Here is an 18,761-nt window from a genome sequence, read left to right on the forward strand (position 1 = left end):
ATAATAAAAAAATTTCAAACTCCGCCTATGCAAAGAACTAGTTCATCTCAGAATACAAATTAAGTAATTATCTACTATTCATGTCAGATAAATCCAATAGATTATGTAATGGTTGAAGCCATTACATATCCCATCAGCGTAATCTGATTGTATGATGTTGATGTGCGGTTTTATTTTAATTATAAAATGGCCCTATTAACTTTTAGGGAGTTGGAAAAGGCTGAAATGGTAGCCAAGGGAGTGAATCAGCTCTGCGTTTTGGGAATCGTTTAATTGGGTTTTTAGTGACAGCACAGGGGAGTATAGGCTATAATTTTAATTCGGGAATGAACTATTCCTTTAAGTTGACAGCGGTTACATAAGGAGACCAAGTTAAGTGCTCTGACTCAGTGAATATGAGCTGTAGAGGGACAGGTAGCGGCACAGACACGGTGACATAAGAGGACGCCTCCCTGCGCAGTCGGGCACCACTTGGCATCCATCCTGACATAACTTTCTGCAGAGTCATCGGACAGACGCACCGGGGCTGCTCGCTGTCCTCTATTCGTGTGAGCCCGGGACAGGACGGAGATGTCTGGCGCTGTGAAAGATGAACCGAGAGCATCCTGCCAGTATGAATACTCCGACACGGTCCAGGTAGCAGTCCAAACTCTCACGGAGAGGAAAGACTTCGTCGTTGGAGCAGATTGCACCGTCAGAAAGGTCGGGTCGGTCGAGAGACCAATGATGGGTGGGAAAATAGTGATGCGCAATGTTCTGTGTGATGATCAATTTTTGTATTTGTCTGAATCCATGTGCTTTATCGTTGCCTTGTAACACAGTTGGCTTTGTTTTGTTGGATTTTAGCAGTAAATTATTTGAATGAATTTTGTCCATGGAGCCAGGTGTTATGCAAACATTAGTGCTCTCTTAGTGCTCACTGTGTGTGTGTGTGTGTGTGTGTGTGTGTGTGTGTGTGTGTGTGTGTGTGTGTGTGTGTGTGTGCAGCTGAAAGGGTTCGTGGCGGAGAGGATGGGTACCCAAGCCAAGCGGCTGGTGCTGATCCACTCCGGTCGGGTCCTGGGTGATTCAGAACTGCTGAGTCAGCTTAAAGGACAGGACGGATCCGTCAGCCTCCGCATGGTCCTCAGGTACGCACGCACGTGTGAGTGCACGCACCACAGGGTAAACGCCACGAGACAGACTGGACACTTGGTCACTGGCACTGACAGATACAGAGAGTCAGAGACAAAACCTCAGAGTGCGTGGTGTCGCTGGGATGTGGAATCAGGGGCTGCTTCAGTCAAATTTGTAGACTGCTGACATGCTGGAGATGCAAAATGAAGTGTATGTTCTGGCAATAGCATGGAATAGATACAGTACATTCAGAATCTGGATCTCATTTGGGGCAGAAACTTCACTGGTCAACAAAATCACAGGTCCATTCATTGTCTGTGGAGCAGCCCCACATTTTACACCCCTCTGGTTTGATGTATTACTCCTCCAGTTTTTAGGTTCAGGAAAAAGACGTAGACCTACATGTATGTGTTGGCTGAACTGTGTTGTGGCACAAAACACGATGTGATTGGGTTACATCCCCTTAAATCCATAAGGACCACCCCACCCTCACCCCTGAAGCGTCTTGGGACAGCTGATTGCAGAACAGAGGCAACCTTTCTTAGCGCTGCATTCCATAAGTCTACAGGCTTTTGCACCATGCTCTCTTGCAGTCGAGCCCTCTAGAGAAACTGAATCCATAAAGTTGAAAGCTGTCATCCCTCTTAGTGGGTGTACCGGATGGCATCCATCTACATGCTTTCATTTTTTTTTTTTTTTTTTTTTTAACCGTGCAGCTGTAAGCTCTGCTAGCCATTGCTGCCTCTGTGATAGCAAAATTTCCATGTCATATGTAAATGGATTCCCAGCTTCCCATCAGAGCAAACGGCACAATTTAGAGAGTGTATCATTATTCATTAGAAAAAAATCACTAGAGGGTAAAATAAAAATGGTGCAAGCTCAAATGATGAAATGTTTGCTCAACCAGAGTCCTTGATGAAAGTAGTAAACTATATGAAGATTAAGCAAGTTATTCTTTGTGGTAAAAGGAGTAAAATCAGATTTCCACCAACAAAAACAGAATTTTTAGCCTGATGAAGAAGTAATTGCATCCCAAAATTCTGTATGATAATTCATTTGAATGTAACTCATGTATGCACGTATGTATATGTAAGGTAGTGACTGAGTCACGTCAGAAGGTGTCGCTGTTGACTGTTGTATGCACTTGATAAACTAGAAATTCGCTGTGGTTTGTCCTTTACAGGACACCGTAGTTTGATTTTTGCTTTAGTTTGTCCCTTACAGGACACCGTAGTTTAAGTTTCGTTTTCCGGCGGGCGCCATTTTGTTTTTATGTTTATTTCCCGCTGTGTGAAGGTAAGCACAGTAAAACGGCTCCCAGTGTCAACCTAAAATATTTTGATTTATACCACGGCCACATAGTTAATTTGTGGAGATATACATTCTAAATGTGTTTTTATGTTTATTTCCCGCTGTGTGAAGTGTGAAGAATGTGCTGTGCCATTGCTTTGGTGGAAATAAAAAGGGACTCAGCCGCAATCCGAACTCCCTGTGTGTGCGCGCCGTGCTTCTCCTCCCCGCACTACACCCCCCCCCCCAAAGTAACATCAAAACACAACGCAGAGTCCAGGGTGTTAGGGAGGCCCCAGCAAAAGCGGCACGGCCGACGAGACGCACACGCCACCGGGTTACATCTTTGGTGCCGTGACCCGGATTGTGGCGCTTCGAGACCCAAGAGAGTGTGAGGCTGAGGACAAAACCCTCCTCAGCTACGTTGTATTAAACTGTGTTGTTAACTGAGTGTGCAGTGTGTTGAACTGAGTGACTCTTGCCTTTGCAGTAGTTACCAGAATATTCGCCTTCCTCAACATATCCTTTGAAAGCTGAAGTGTGTTTTATTGTGTTGTGTTTTCATGCAAGGACTTTTCATGGTATTCTGAAAAAAAAAAAAAAAAAAAAAAAAAACTGAACTCTTCCTTGAATGGTAAATGAGTGTATTTTGTGTGAAACCTTTCCATAAGAGTAATCTGTGAATAACATTAAGCCAGTTTTGGTGGGTTTATCTCATTTGTATTATTTGTGTGAAATAGAGCTTTGTACTGGACATTTGAGTTTAAAATAAGGTTAATGTGAGTTTTGGTTATGAGAAGATAGCTGTGCCACATTTCACTTTGTTTTTTTTGTTGTACAGTTGTACTTACCCACAAGCATACGCTAAGTAACACACACACTCATTCTACTCTGCCGCTTAAGTTAGGGATAGAGGCATTAAAAGAACAGTTAAGATGTTGAGTGACTATACAGACCCTCCAAAGAAGATGGAAACTCACCTTTTGATTGAGGAGGCAACGGCTTGCACCAACACTGTGAACCAACAGCTATCAGTGAGGCCAAAGCAAACCACGCCGTCCACCAGGTATGCTGACCCGCAGCTGCAGTACCACACTCCAGCCCGTCAGGCCGGTGGGCAGCCCATGGACTCAGGACTGGCCTCACAGCTCACCCCTTCACCCCCAATGCTGTTACCCTATACTGATCTCCACGCTGCTCCAGCTCATGTGTCTACTACGCGAGGCTCTGGAACCCCAATGCAGGTACCTCCATTCTGCTTTGACACCAGCCCAGCCACGCGACCCAGCACCCAGGCGATCAGATCAGATCACAGGTCACCAAGTGCAACCTTCCAAGTGCTTCAATCGACAGTGCAGGCGACTGCGGCCCCTGCCCTCCTACCACAAGACAGCGTGCATGAACCCACAGCCACCCTGCCACCACACACCCCCCCATGTCCCGTCTTCCCAGAGAAACGGACAATACAGCAGCCCCTCATGTACCAACCAGTCCCCTCCCCTTATCCCATGCAGGTCACTCTGCCTAGCTCACAGGTCTACACCAGCTATACCTATTCCACACCTGCAATCCAAGCTCCCATGCCAAGTTTCCTAACACCACAGCCAATGAACATTATGAGTAACCCCCCTGCAGCTGAGCAGACCACCCAAACTTCAGAGTATGGACAGACCCCTCAGTTGCATACGTCACAAGCAGCTGTCCCCTCCTCCCAGGCTCCCCTGCACTCATCTCCCACCGGTGCATGGGGCCCCAGTGTAATCACACCCACCCCCCTGAATATGACTCATGCAGCTTCTGACCCCACAGTTCCTCCTCACGGCCCCGCTCCGGTACATCCATCAAGGCCTGCTTCAGACCCTCAAGCCAGCATGTATCCCAATACATTTCCCCAACTCACCCCCCTACCTCCATACTACACCCAGCAAGTGCAAGCACCATTAAATGCCCCAGTCAGAGCCGTACCCAACCCAAGCCTCCCACCAGCTGCCTATGGCGGTTTCTTACAGACTCATCAGGTGAAGAATGTCCAAGTTTTTACGGGTAATGCGGATAGCAAGATGCTTGTGGAGGACTGGATTCGTGACATGCAGTACCTCCTGGAGGCGATAGAGCTCCCCATTCACCTCCGCTTTTCCACTGTTGTGCGTCACCTGAGCGGTGAAGCCAGAAAGCTGGTTTTGAACTTGCCTCCCCCAGACCAAACCCCTGAAAAAGCTTTTGAAGAACTGAGGGCAGAGTACGGTGACACTCAAGGCTCTTTGGACCCCCTAGCCGACTTCTATGAGCGTAGCCAGAGATCGGGGGAGTCTGCTTGCTCATATGCTATAGCATTAGAGGCAACATTGCGAGCTGTGGAAGAAAGCCAACGAGGCGGCAAGCCTTTCCCTGACCGTGACAGTAAGCTCACCCGGCAGTTCTTAAGAGGACTTAGTGATGAGGAAGTGTATGCAAGGATTTCACCCATGAAGCCCCGGCTCCTGAGCTTCCGGGAGCTGCAAGCTGAACTCAGAAATCTATCAAAAGAAACAAAAAAATTCCAGTCACAACACAGGCCAAAGAAAACTTATGCTCAGGTCCATGTTACATCGGAGAGTAATACAAATGTGAAGACAGAAAAGACAAAACACACGTCAGAGTGGTCAGAGCTAACAGAACTGGTCAAGAAATTGGCGCTTAGCCAAGAGGAACAGATGGCCAAATTGACTCACCTTGAATCAAGAATTGCTGCTCCATCCTCAGTCCCCCCACCAAGAGTCCAGCCACCCCCTGGAGCTACAACTCAGACCTCAAGTGTTACATGCCACCGGTGTGGCAAACAAGGACATATAGCCCGTGTTTGCAGAGCAGTGTTCCCAGATCCCAAACAGGCATGGGCTCACAGACCTCAGCCCTTGGCCCCCACAGAGGAAAACACACCCCACTCAGCTCGACCTTTAAACGGCTAGAGCCCATGGTAATCGGGGCTACCATGGGTGAGCTGCAAGACCCCCTGCTGCGAGAGAGCAAAGCTGGTGATGGAAGAGAGGACACTCCCTTAGTGGGCCCCAGGAACGAGGGTGAGGTAGAGGTTAATGGAATGAAATGCAGGGCTCTCATTGACTCTGGCTCTCAGATAACAAGTATTACCCACAAATACTGGCGCAACCACCCTGCTCTGCAGGAACAAAAGCTACAGCCGTCAAAAATACCCATAGAGGGTGCAGCAGGTCAGAGTGTGCCCTATTATGGTGTCCTGCGCATTAACCTGAAAGTGTTGGGCAAAGAGTTCATGAGTGTGCCAGCTTTTGTTGTTCCTGATTCAGATTATCGCTCCTCTGTCCCTCTACTCGTGGGAACTAACGTCCTCCGTGCCTCCAGAAGCCACCTCCAAGCAACCTATGGTCAGCAGTTCCTTCACCATATCAAGGAGAGACATCCAGAGTGGTACCTCGCTGTGGTGGAAATTGGGAGCACCGAGCAAAGTGGAACGGATGACATGGTGGGCCCTGTTGTGTACACTGGCCGCAAAATACATATTCCTGCGGGAAAAGAGATGGATTTAATGTGTAGGGTCAAAGCTGGTCCACAAAGGAAGACATACACAGCCCTGATTGAAAGTCAATCCTCTCTGCGGCTCCCCCAAGACCTCCTAGTAGCCAAAGTGCTTGCTGATGTCAAGAAAGGTTATGCCCCTGTCAGAGCGATGAACCTGTCCCAGCATGCTATTACTATTAGGCCACACACACATCTGGCCAATGCCTTCCTGGTGGAAGGTGTGGTGGACTTTTCAGAGAAAAAGCGGGGCGAATGTCATGATGGTGAAAACAAAGAGCCGTGCCTGAGTCTTGACCATGTAGTGGCAAGTTGCGGGGTGGACCTAAGTGAAGCAGCGGTGGAGAATGAGCACCAGCGCTCCCTCCTTAAAGAGCTTCTGGAGAGGAATGTCAACGTGTTCTCCCAGCATCCCATGGACTATGGCCACACAAAGACGGTGCAACATGAAATCCCTCTAGTTGACTCCAAGCCGTTTCGGCTCCCATATCGTAAAATTCCCCCTTCACAGTGGCAAGATGTGAGAAAGTTGTTGACAGAGATGGAGGCAGCAGGAGTCATCAGGCCCAGTAAGAGCCCATATGCCTCACCTGTTGTGATTGTGACCAAGAAAGACGGATCACTAAGACTATGTATTGACTACCGGAAGTTAAACTCCTGCAGCACGAGAGACGCCTTCCCACTGCCCAGAATAGAGGAGGCCCTGGAGGCTCTGGGGCAGGCAAAGTATTTCTCTACACTTGACCTCACATCTGGTTATTGGCAGGTAGAGGTGGCAGAGCATGACAAACACAAGACGGCGTTCAGCACTCCCATGGGGCTGTTTGAGGCCAACAGAATGCCTTTTGGACTGCAGAACGCTCCCTCCACCTTTCAAAGGCTCATGACCTGCTGCTTTGGGGATCTGAACTTCACCCACCTCCTGATCTATCTGGATGATCTCATCATATTCTCTAAAACCTTTGATGAGCATCTTGAGAGACTGCAGCTGGTGTTCGATCGGCTTCTGGAGCACGGCTTGAAGTTAAAACCCTCCAAATGCCAGCTAGTGAGAAAAGAGGTACAGTATTTGGGTCACTTGGTGTCTGCTGGGGGGATCCGGACAGACCCGGAGAAAATCAGCAGGGTTAAGGACTGGGTGAGGCCCACAAATCGTAAGGAAGTGCTGCAGTTTCTGGGATTCACTGGATATTACAGACGTTATGTGCATGGCTACTCCGTCTTAGCTGCCCCTTTATACCGTCTCACTGCGGGTGACCCCAGAAAGAAGAAGAGAGGGGGAAAGAAAAGCTTGGAGCCTGACCCACCTTTCTTGTGGACTAATGAGTGTGAGGAGGCATTTCAGGCCCTAAAAGAAAAGCTGACGACCGCGCCGGTGCTGGGCTATCCTGATTACAGCTTGCCCTTTGTCCTTCAGACTGATGCCTCTGGAGAGGGGCTTGGTGCCGTCTTGGTTCAGGTTCAGGGCGGAGCAGAGAGGGTCATAGCTTTTGCCAGCAGAGGTTTAAGTCCAGCTGAGACAAGGTATCCTGCACACAAACTCGAGTTCCTTGCGCTGAAGTGGGCGGTGACAGACAAGTTTTATGACCACCTGTATGGGCGTAGATTCTCGGTCCTGACAGACAACAACCCTCTCAAGTATGTGATGTCAACAGCAAAGCTGGATGCTACGGGCCAGCGGTGGGTGTCTCGGCTGTCTGCCTTTGATTTTGATGTCCAGTATCGAAGGGGACAGAGCAACGCGAACGCTGATGCACTCTCCCGTATGCCCAACCAGGAAGTCACACAGGTCCTACATACATGCCCTCAACAGGTGAAGTTCAGTGAGCAGAGGCAGCGCGCGGAACAACCCACCGAGGAATCAGAAAGCTCCTCAGGCCAGAACACCCCTACCTCAGAGGAAATTGTGTCTCAATCCCCTAGACCCAGTGAGCCCTACAGGGATGTTGGAATGGAGTCACTGCCTGCCATGACAAAACAGGAGATCCGTGCGGGGCAGAAGGAGGATCCTGTCATCGGCCCTGTTTTGCACTATAAGAGTCTGAACCAAAAGCCAAGCCGCTGTGAGAGAGTCAGTGGTGGGGGGCAGGTGGGCCTTCTCTTAAAGGAGTGGAGGAGGTTAGTGATAAGGGATGGTATTATGTACCGCCGTATCCGAGACTGTCAAAGGGGAGTAGTGGAGCAGCTTGTACTGCCAGAGAGGTTGCGTGCATCAGTCAAGACTGCTCTTCATGATGACTCAGGGCACTTAGGTTTAGAGAGGACAGTGCAAATGATCAGAGAGAGATTCTACTGGCCACGGATGTTCCAGGAAATCAAGGCCTGGTGTGAGCAGTGTGAGAGGTGCTGCCTCAGGAAGACGCCAACTGCAGGCGTCAGGGCTCCCCTGGTCAGTATTCACAGCAGTGCCCCCATGGAGCTTGTGTGTGTGGATTTTTTGAATCTGGAGAAGTCAAAAGGTGGCATAGAAAATGTGCTCATTGTTACAGACCACTTCTCGCGCTACGCGCAAGCCTATCCCACTAAAGATCAAAAAGCCAGCACAGTGGCGAAGGTGCTGTGGAGAAACTTTTTCTGCAGGTTTGGCTTCCCTGCAAAATTGCACGCCGACCAAGGGCGAAATTTTGAAAGTGCTATTGTGAAGGAGCTGTGTAAGTGTACCGGCATCACTAAGACTCATACAACCCCCTACCACCCCCAGGGCAACGGGACCACTGAGAGGTTCAACCGCACCCTCATGAACATGCTTGGGACGCTAGAGCCTCACTTGAAGCCGCGGTGGCATGAGTATGTGGATGCAATGACGCATGCCTATAACTGCACACGTCATGATTCGACTGGATACACACCATACTACCTGATGTTTGGCAGGCATCCCAGGCTCCCCATCGACCTGGTTTTTGGGCTCCAGACCACTAATGAGCCTTGTGAATATAGTGAGTATGTCCAGACTCTGCGGGACTGTTTGTCACAGGCCTATGCCCAGGCTAATCAGACCTCTCACCAGGCCAAGGGACAACAGAAAAAATATTATGATCAGAAAGCAAAGAGTCCAGTCTACAGCCCAGGTGATAGAGTCCTTGTTAAAGTGTGTCATGTGGAAGGGCGGCAGAAACTGGGAGACAAGTGGGAGTCTCGGCCATACATCGTGGTGAAAAAGCAGCCCAGCATACCTGTTTATGTGGTGCGATCAGAGAATGGAGACACAGAGAGGGTGGTTCACCGCAACCTCCTTACACAGTGTATGTTTCTTCCTGTGGAGCAGGCTGGAGAGGCGACAATGGAGGAGGTTGAGCCGGACACAATGGAGGACTGGGAGATGGAGGATACAGAGGACATGGGAGAACAGACTGGTGAAGTAGCAAGAGAAGAGGTTGCGTCAGATGCAGCCGAGGAGTGGGAGGTTGACCACTCAGAGGAAATTGTGGAGAGTGCAACAACAGTGACAACAAATGGACAGGATGAACACACAGGGATAGAGGAAGGACAAATGAGTGAAGGAGGAGAGGAAAATGGATCTGCCAGAGGCACCGACTCGTCTTCTGGACCCAGCACTCCGAGGAGGAACTTGCCAAGAAATCGTCGTCCTCCACAGAGACTGTCATATGAGACACGAGTCATGGACTCTGAGGACCAGCAGAAGATAGAAAGGGGATGGAAGTTGTGGCAAAGGGCCAAAGCAAGAAAGGCCGCACGACAAAGTTAATACACTCACTTAGATAGTAGATACACATACACATTTATTATGCCACATGGTTATGCATTTCTCAAATGTTTTATTGTGACTGTTCTTATTGTTTGTGTTTACTGAATGGCTCTTGTTTAATTTTTCTGTAGGTTTGATGACTGGGACGCCATCACTTAAAGAAGGGGTGGATGTAAGGTAGTGACTGAGTCACGTCAGAAGGTGTCGCTGTTGACTGTTGTATGCACTTGATAAACTAGAAATTCGCTGTGGTTTGTCCTTTACAGGACACCGTAGTTTGATTTTTGCTTTAGTTTGTCCCTTACAGGACACCGTAGTTTAAGTTTCGTTTTCCGGCGGGCGCCATTTTGTTTTTATGTTTATTTCCCGCTGTGTGAAGGTAAGCACAGTAAAACGGCTCCCAGTGTCAACCTAAAATATTTTGATTTATACCACGGCCACATAGTTAATTTGTGGAGATATACATTCTAAATGTGTTTTTATGTTTATTTCCCGCTGTGTGAAGTGTGAAGAATGTGCTGTGCCATTGCTTTGGTGGAAATAAAAAGGGACTCAGCCGCAATCCGAACTCCCTGTGTGTGCGCGCCGTGCTTCTCCTCCCCGCACTACACCCCCCCCCCCAAAGTAACATCAAAACACAACGCAGAGTCCAGGGTGTTAGGGAGGCCCCAGCAAAAGCGGCACGGCCGACGAGACGCACACGCCACCGGGTTACATATACATGGTTTTTTTCCAGTGATACTGGAACACCAGATTTGGATTTATGGATTGTTGTTCTGTTTCAGGCCTCAGCATTCATCCGCCACACCCATCAGTGACCCTGCCTCAGAAACTGTCCAATCAGAGCTCACACCTGTTCTGGACCCCAGCCCTGATAACCTCACACCATCTCCCACCTCTCCCCTCTGCCTGGGTAAGATCAAAGGTGCCCTCTGATTGCACATTAAGCTCTCCTCATCTCCTTTTGGCCAAATTTCACCCTGTTGCACCACTGTTGCATTTGATATGTAAGTCAGTTAGTTTGTTTTCAGGTTGTTCTTCAGTCTTCCTGCTTCTACCTCCTCATATCTCTCTCTCTTCCTCTTGCTATCTCTCAGCTCCTATTTTCTCTGACTCCCTTCCCTCTTGACGATCCCTCTTTCCCTTTCTGTCCTCTCACTCTACACTCTCTCCATTTCCACAGTATCCCAGTTTGCCCCCATCTTCTATAGCTCAGTTTAGTTTATTGTTACAAAGAAAGAAAGAATGCAAAACATACTACAAATAATAAATTAAAAGTTACAAAATATCATTTGAATGCAGTTGCTGGGAATGTGATAGAGTTCAGAAAGGCCATTCAGTCAGTAAATGTGACAAAGGGAGAGAGGAAAATAAGGAAAGGAAAAGGCAAAGAAAAAAATCCATAAAAATAAATACATGACTCAATGTGCATAGTTTTTAACAGATACTGATACTGAGATACTGAGACTTATTGAAAATGGTTTCAGATCAGCTACTTTTTATGGGGTCTAGTGCAACTTGAAACCAAACTGAAAACTGTCCCTGAGTGGTTAGAAAGAAAGCTGAGGGAAGTTTGTCAGATGATCTTGTAGAGGAGCTATGTATATGATAACCTGAAATAAACACGCTGTATAAGCTTACAGGAAGCATATTCATTCTAAATTTACATGCAAAGTAACAAATTGGAAGAACATTACTCTCATATAATAACAGTGATATACCTTTGAAATACCTTTCAAGTGTAAGTTCACCTCCGTCTGATTTTTCCTCTGCTGTTCTTCATCTCACTTGTCACCGCCACTCTCCTACAGTGGAAGGTCTGGACAGCCTGGGTCTAAATACCAGCAGTCCTGGCTTCTTCTCAGCTCTCCAGCGCCAGATGGAGAAGCAGCTGCTGGCTGATCCAGAGATGATGTGCCATGTCCTGGGCAGCCCGCTAGTGCAGAGCACCCTGTCCTCCTCCAGCCCCCAGCTCACCAGGCAGCTCATCCTGTCCAACCCCCAGACCCAGCAGCTGTTACAGACAAACCCCGAGGTGGGCGACATGCTCAACAACCCAAATGTCATCGCACAGGTGGGTGGAGGTTGGGCTGAGAGGGCGGGTGAGTGGTGAGGTGCAGATGTGATGGAAGTTGTGATGGAAGAGTGGCACGGTGCACTGTTTATGTGCATGTGTTAGAGCAGGGGCATGTGTGTGTGCAAGGTGAGGGGTACAACGTTGGAGTGTGGATTGTGCATTTGTGTAAATGCATGGTAGAGTTTGAATGCATAGGTTTGTTACAGATGATCTTTAACATCACAAGGAAATGACATTACATTTGTGTTTGCTGTGTAATTCAATGTATTTCCAGTTGAGGCAAGTCATCATGTGTGGATGAACTGTTAAAAAGTAGATGGGTTGGGCCAAAAACAAAAAATTTAGCATTGAAGCTTATTGCAGTGCAGCTAGTGAAGCAATCCATCTGAAATGTTTTGCACGTAATCCTAAGCTGACATGAATTCACAATTCTTATAAATGAATAAATTCCTCTCCTGGGACATAAACACTGGGTCCCAGGAAAAGGAAAAAGCCTTTTGGAGTGATCACCCAAAATATACTGCATACCATGTTGCCATTTCTGTCCTTTCAAATGTGAAGTTGCAGGTTTTATATTTTGGAAGAGGAGGAAGGGGGTTGTTCAAAAATGGCATTATCAGATGCATTTTTATTTTTTGTATTGCTGCTGGTACGGAAGAGGTAACCACTAAAAATATCCAGTTTTCCAAAAAGCAAAAGTAATGGGATTTTGATGTTGGAAAAAAAAAAAAAAAAAAAAAAAAAAAACACTTACAAGGCGAAAAGGTTATATCTTTGTTTTTCTTTTTTTATTTGAAACATTGCAACTCCCTCCCCACCATTGTCTCGTTTCCTTGTATCTTCTTGCTTTTTCCCTCCCTCTCTCATATGCTTGATCTATATATTTGCCCTTTCCCCAGATATTAGAGCTTGCAAGGAACCCTGAAATGATCCAGGAAATGATGCGTAACCAGGACAGGGCATTAGGCAACCTGCAGCCGGCACAAGGCAACTCTGAAACCATAACGGGTGGCTGTGATGGCCTTCAGAAAACAGAAATACAAGAACACGGTCTCAACCTTTCACAGGTACAGGTGCAGAGACACACTCCCTCACTCTCTCTTTCTCACAGACAAACAGCACAAACACATATTTAATCTCGAAATTTTATCCTGAATTAACAGTCCAGATAATCTCTGCAGTATTTTTTTTTGGACATCCATCATCCTGTGTCTTTTCTTATTCATTTTGTTCTCCTCTTTACTCACCCTCCCAGATCCAGATTGGGGCAAACCGAGTGGCGGCTTCGTCACGTGGGAACTCCCCACCAACAAGGAAAGACAGAGAGCAGACCCACTCCTCTAGCCACTGGACAGATCCTCTTTCAAAACTGACTTCCCCACCTATAACTGATCCCTCTTCTCAGAAAACTATTACTGGAGGCAAGAAAATGCACAGCCATATGTATAGTAAAATTATGATTTTACTATACAAGTAACAACAATTGTAAAGTCTCTTCCAAGTCAGCTACACTGATCCAATAGAAAACAAACAGGATTCTTGATGAATAGATTTTAATTGAGTTGGTTTGAGAAATTTAGTAAGAAGAAACCAAGGGGGCTTTGCTTATAGTGCTTTATACTTCATCGAAAACAAAAACAAGAAACACTTTTCTTCCTGTGAGTGATTTCATGGCGGTAACTTGCTGGCAGACCTACAGTCATCCTTGATGCCAGGCTCTGTTCACTCTGCATTTGGTGTTTCCCACTATTTTTACCAAAACAAACCAAGAATCACCTCCTAAATTTGAATTGATGGTTTGCATCAAAACACTTCATCAGCCCTGTCCAGATAATGGACACCTCTTACTAAAGATTATTTTTAAATTACATACGCAGATGCAGCTGATCAGAATGGCTGCCCCTTTATTCTGCATACAGTCTTTTTGGCTTTTTCCCCATGTTTCTTATGTGCATTTAAATGAAATCCATGTGCTTTCCTGCATGTTGCGCTACCTGTGGCCTTCCTCCTCTTGTCGCAGGGATGCAGTCTCTTCTGGAGGAGATCACAGCTAATCCAGGTCTGATGGAGAGCCTGCTGTCTGGGCCTTATGTAAGCAGTCTGTTGAAAAGCCTCAGCCAGACGCCTGACTTGGCTGCACAGGTAACACACATGCCAGTCTTATGGAGAGCTCTTATTTCGCTCAACAACTGAGCAGCACTGGCTGACCCCTCTGATATTCTCCACATGTATCCTCAGACACCCCCACTTAGACACATACTATCATTCTCATCTCATACTGTTTCAGATGCTGTTGAGCCACCCTTTGTTTTCAGGAAATCCTCAGCTGCAGCAGCAGATGAGAGAGGAGCTCCCTGTTTTCCTACAACAGGTTAGTTAACTCTGTGTAGTCTTTGAAATAAATATTGAACTGTTAAAACACAATTAACACTACCTATCTATATCAATTAACACTATGTATCTATTTTTGCATTCATTGAACTATTTGCATGAATATTGGGAATGCAACATGGAAATTCCTAATCCAGATGACTGATTGGCCATTTTGAAAAAAAAAAAAAAAAAAAACAATTGATATGACATGACATGTCCGAGATGTAATTAGCCTCCAGCAGTGCAGCAAGTTGGCTTCTCTCTCAAATATGGTCAATGATAACTCCTTAGATGCAGAACCCAGAGCTGCTGTCAGCCATGTTGAACCCTAAAGCCATGGAGGCTGTGCTACAGATCCAGCAGGGCCTGCAGACTCTGGCCTCAGAGGCTCCTGCTCTCATACCTGTGTGAGTAAACACACACAACACACCTCCAACCTGCAGATATAATACTGCACTGGCAGCTGTGTTGAAGCAATGATTTTCTTAGCTGTGTATTAAATTATTTAACTTTTCATGAATCCATATGAGGTAAGTGATGGGGACTGTATTTTGTAAGAATGACAAACAAGAAAAAGGCTTATATCCATGCAGTCATTCGTGTATATAAGGCTTTTTCTGCCCATCCCTTGCACTTTTGTTCATTTAAGAGCTTATACTATGTAGCATTAATTAGCATTCACTTTTTGCATTCAAGGTAGTTCCATTTTTTTTTCTCCTTTTTGGGATATGTTCTATGACCTTTACTCATTTTTTTTTTTTTTTTTTTTTTACATTTTATATGTTGTGACCCACTGACCTACTTCCTTACGTGCCTGTCTTATAGGGTTGGGCTCGGTGGCACAGGAACAAGTGTTAACGCTGCGCCTGAGGTGCCCTCTGACACCGTCCTTAACAACCAATCAGGCAGTGGTCCCCAGGTTGCCACGGTGACAGAGCAGCAGCAGCAGTTTGTACAACAGATGCTGCAGGCGTTGGCTAGCACCAATCATGGGGTACATAACTTTTTTTCTTTGTTTTTTCTTCTTTTTTATCTTAGCTTGTTTAACTTATTTGTGTAGCCCTCTCATTTAAGTTCCTAATAACCCTAAGAAATTAACATGTTTTTAGCGCTTACTTTGTCAGACATTAGTAAAAAGGAAATGGCTCATTTTTTATAAAAAGAGTGCCACACTTAATTTAAGTTAGCAGGAATCATTACAGTGATTCCCACATGCATGTTTAGCGCTCTCAGATATGAAAGGAAGTACCTGCTGGACACAATCTCATTCTTCCCTCGACTCAAGCTCACTGACAAAACATGTTATGATGCCCTGTAAATCCTTTGATAATTTAAATGGAGAGTAGACAGTATTTCCAGCGTTTTTCACCCTTTCTGATTATATTTATCCTTTATTTATACAGTGTGGACAGACACAGACGAGAAAGCTCTGGAAAGACTAATAGGGCATATATGCAGTTCCAGATGCACAGGACAGAGCCATATGAGGAGCATTCAGCGCTGATTACACTTTGTGTGAACAGTGAAAACCCCAAAGTGAGATTTCATTTACAACCAGCCCAGGTTTTGGTGACAGGAATCCTAGTACGTAGTGAGGTCATTTCCCATCCAGAGAGGGCCTTGATTTCTTATCCTGGCAACACCTGTCAAAGTATCCTTGAGCAAGATGTTTAACATCTAGTGCTTTGTCATCATGGCCAGTGAAAACAGTAGATTTTTTAAAAAAACAACTTTAATCAGGGTGTTTTACTTCCATGCACACACACACACAGAGGATTCTCTGGCTTTAATTCACTGTCTTTTCGTGTCCTGTCAGGTCCACCGTGAGGAGGTCAAGTTCCAGGAGGAGCTGGACCAGCTGAGCTCTATGGGCTTCAGAGACAGACAGGCAAACATTCAGGCCCTCATTAACACTCGAGGAGATGTCACTGCTGCGATAGAGCATCTGCTGAGTCACTAACACACACGCGCGCGCGTGGCTGATTCATGTTGGTATGCACAAACATGCACATACCTGAATGCCTGTGAACATACATACATTACGCACATAGTCTCCAACACACTCTACAAATGCATGCCATTGCACATGGACATAAATCCATGTTTGTATCACTGTGCTTATGGATACATTCCCTCTACTTACATTTATTCATTAACTTCAGACACTAACCTCAGCAGTAATTTCTATTAAAATTTTCCTAATAATCACCCGGACCTGATAACACATCGCCTTGCAAGAAAATGGCTTTTTATAGATGAACAAAATGCTCGCCCTGGAGGATTTTCTTGACCTTTTTATCTGAGTTGACACATTTGCTCCATGTGAGGATGGAAGTACAAGAACACAAGCATTTAAATTATTTAAATCAATTACACCGGTACCGGTCCGTACAGGCACTTGTTCACCTTCACATAGATGTGTAGCAATAAAACACTGCATACATATTCAGAAGCAAGTCATTTATTTTTAAAATACATGCTGCCACACTATGAAGCATTTTGAATGTCCCTTGTACCTTGACACCTGGGCTAAGTCTGATGAAAGCTTTTAGTGCCCAGAGACACGCAGATGTTCTGGTAGCACGTTGTGTACTTGCAGTGTTGTAGATTTGAGCTTGGAGCACAATCTTCACTGCGTGTCGTTCCCACTTGCCCTTGGCCTTGTTGCTCTTGTCCTTCTTATCTCTCTCCACTACAGAGTGTCTAGTACAGCAGAAATGCACTAGGAATAACTATCATGTATTACAGCCTTAAGATGAGGATGTGTTCAGAGTTTTTAAGGGATGACAAAATATGCCCGATGCTGCAATAGCTTAATGCAATTTCCTTGAACATATCCATTTAATAATAGGTCGAATACGCCATAATCACACAGGGTGTTTTCCACTGAACTTGAAGCATTAGCTGGCACAAGTGAATTTTATGGCTCTATCTAATTTTGATGCTACCCTAACCCAAAGAAGAAGAAAAAAAAAACAAGTTTAAACAGCTTAAACTGAGTAAAGAGCATTTAAAGACCGGGAATCTGAGCTGAAAGAGCGCAGGCAGCTCGCGGTTCTCATCCATTTAACTTAAAAGAGTTTGAACGTTCATCTCGAGGCTACGCTGGCCCAAAAGTCGGATTGAACAGATAATCTCATCTTTTTTTTTTTTTTTTTTTAGCTATGAAAAAATGTATTTGAATCCAAAGGTGTTAAAGTAAGTAAGTCAGGCGACCATACAAGCTTGTCTTTTATGATCTTGCAGGGGTGAGTTGGTGTCAATTCAGTACGTTAGTTCTGAGAAACCTGATGAGGATGTGCCCTATCTATAGCTTTTAAATGACTTTAATCCTCACTGACTACTGTCTGGAATTTGACGCTCGTTCTTCTGTTGCTTTTCTGAGACTTACCATCACTTCAATAAATCTGCCATGTTACAGCCTTTGTGTGCTCTAAGGATTGGGTGCAGTATAAGTACATCCCTTTATATTTTCACTTAGCTGCAACTGGAATTGATATGTAAAAGTCTGCTCAATTGAATCCTTCATGCGGTTACTTTTATTTGCTATTGATAAAATATTTTAGACCTTGACTTGTGTCTTTTAGATTGAAAGAATTTTGTCAGGGAGATTATCAGTCACCTCTGCAGGTCTTGATGAACAGGAATGCTCATAATCCTGGTGCACCTTAAATATGCTCTTTGTACGGTTTGTCAAGATGTGAACTAATGTTAGTAGGAAACTCCACTTTACTCTAGATTCTCTTGCTGCTATTTACTGTAAATGTAAAGTCACGGTGTTAGGTTTTTTTTTCCATGCCTTGATGTTTATTGTTAGACTTTTATGGGGCTGTACCAGTGGAGAAGATCAGTAATACATGATGTGGTTGGTAAGAAAACATATTGCTGTGCCTGAAGACGGAGTAGCAGTTTAGAGTCCCATCCTCTTGGGGCCATAGATCAACTTCAATAAAGCTGAAAAACAAACCGGACTCCCGTGTGTTTTGATTGATTGAGACCTGCCATTTTTACTCTATAAAATTCAGGAATATCAGTGAACTGCTGGTACAAACATGGGCAATAATCACTGCTAAATTCAGTGTTAGTTTGGAGTCTGGACTAGTTCAACACTATTTTGCAAATGTGGATTAATTAGCGTGTTGTACTCATTATATTTCAGGAATGAGAAACTGGTAACTTTGAGTAAATGATATTTAATTTCCACACATCTCACTGAGTTGTGTTGAGAGTGAGTGACTGAAGTAACTTTGTGACCCAGTTTCTAACTAGGGGTTTAACATCAGCCTCTCCTCCATCAGATCCGTTGCACTTAACTACCATGAACACTGGAGGGCAGCTACGCCCAAGTTCTCGAGTCACATTAGGTATTTAGGTCTCTGCAGCCAGATTCATGCAGGCACAAAATATTTGATTTCATGGCTGTTAGAACTGGTAGAAATTGTTTTTTTTTAACAGCCATGGTAAGATCAGATAATACTAGACACAGCCACCAAAAGTTAAATATTAAATCTCTTCCCGTGTAAATGTGCTTCGTCAGCCCACACTGAGAAAACTAATTCTAAGTTCAGCAAAATATCAGCTGAATCACTGCATCACAAAAATATCTGGTAATATCAAATTTTAAGTAAATGCAATAATGTGACAATGCTATTTTTTTCTTTTTTT

General features: G+C 45.3%; 1 protein-coding gene across 1 annotated transcript; it reads left to right on the forward strand.

The window, feature by feature from the left end:
• Positions 1-512: 512 nt before the first annotated feature.
• Positions 513-18,059, forward strand: LOC115365919 (ubiquilin-1-like). The gene is made up of 11 exons (XM_030061138.1): positions 513-702; positions 988-1,130; positions 10,432-10,559; positions 11,458-11,720; positions 12,623-12,790; positions 12,979-13,144; positions 13,744-13,865; positions 14,011-14,094; positions 14,388-14,503; positions 14,922-15,090; positions 15,913-18,059. The coding sequence occupies exons 1-11, from the start codon at positions 571-573 to the stop codon at positions 16,054-16,056; spliced, it is 1,635 nt and encodes a 544-aa protein (XP_029916998.1). The 5' UTR covers positions 513-570; the 3' UTR covers positions 16,057-18,059.
• Positions 18,060-18,761: the final 702 nt, after the last annotated feature.

The sequence above is a fragment of the Myripristis murdjan genome, chromosome 9 (assembly GCF_902150065.1).
Source record: "Myripristis murdjan chromosome 9, fMyrMur1.1, whole genome shotgun sequence".
In the NCBI taxonomy this organism is placed as follows: Eukaryota; Metazoa; Chordata; class Actinopteri; order Holocentriformes; family Holocentridae; genus Myripristis; species Myripristis murdjan.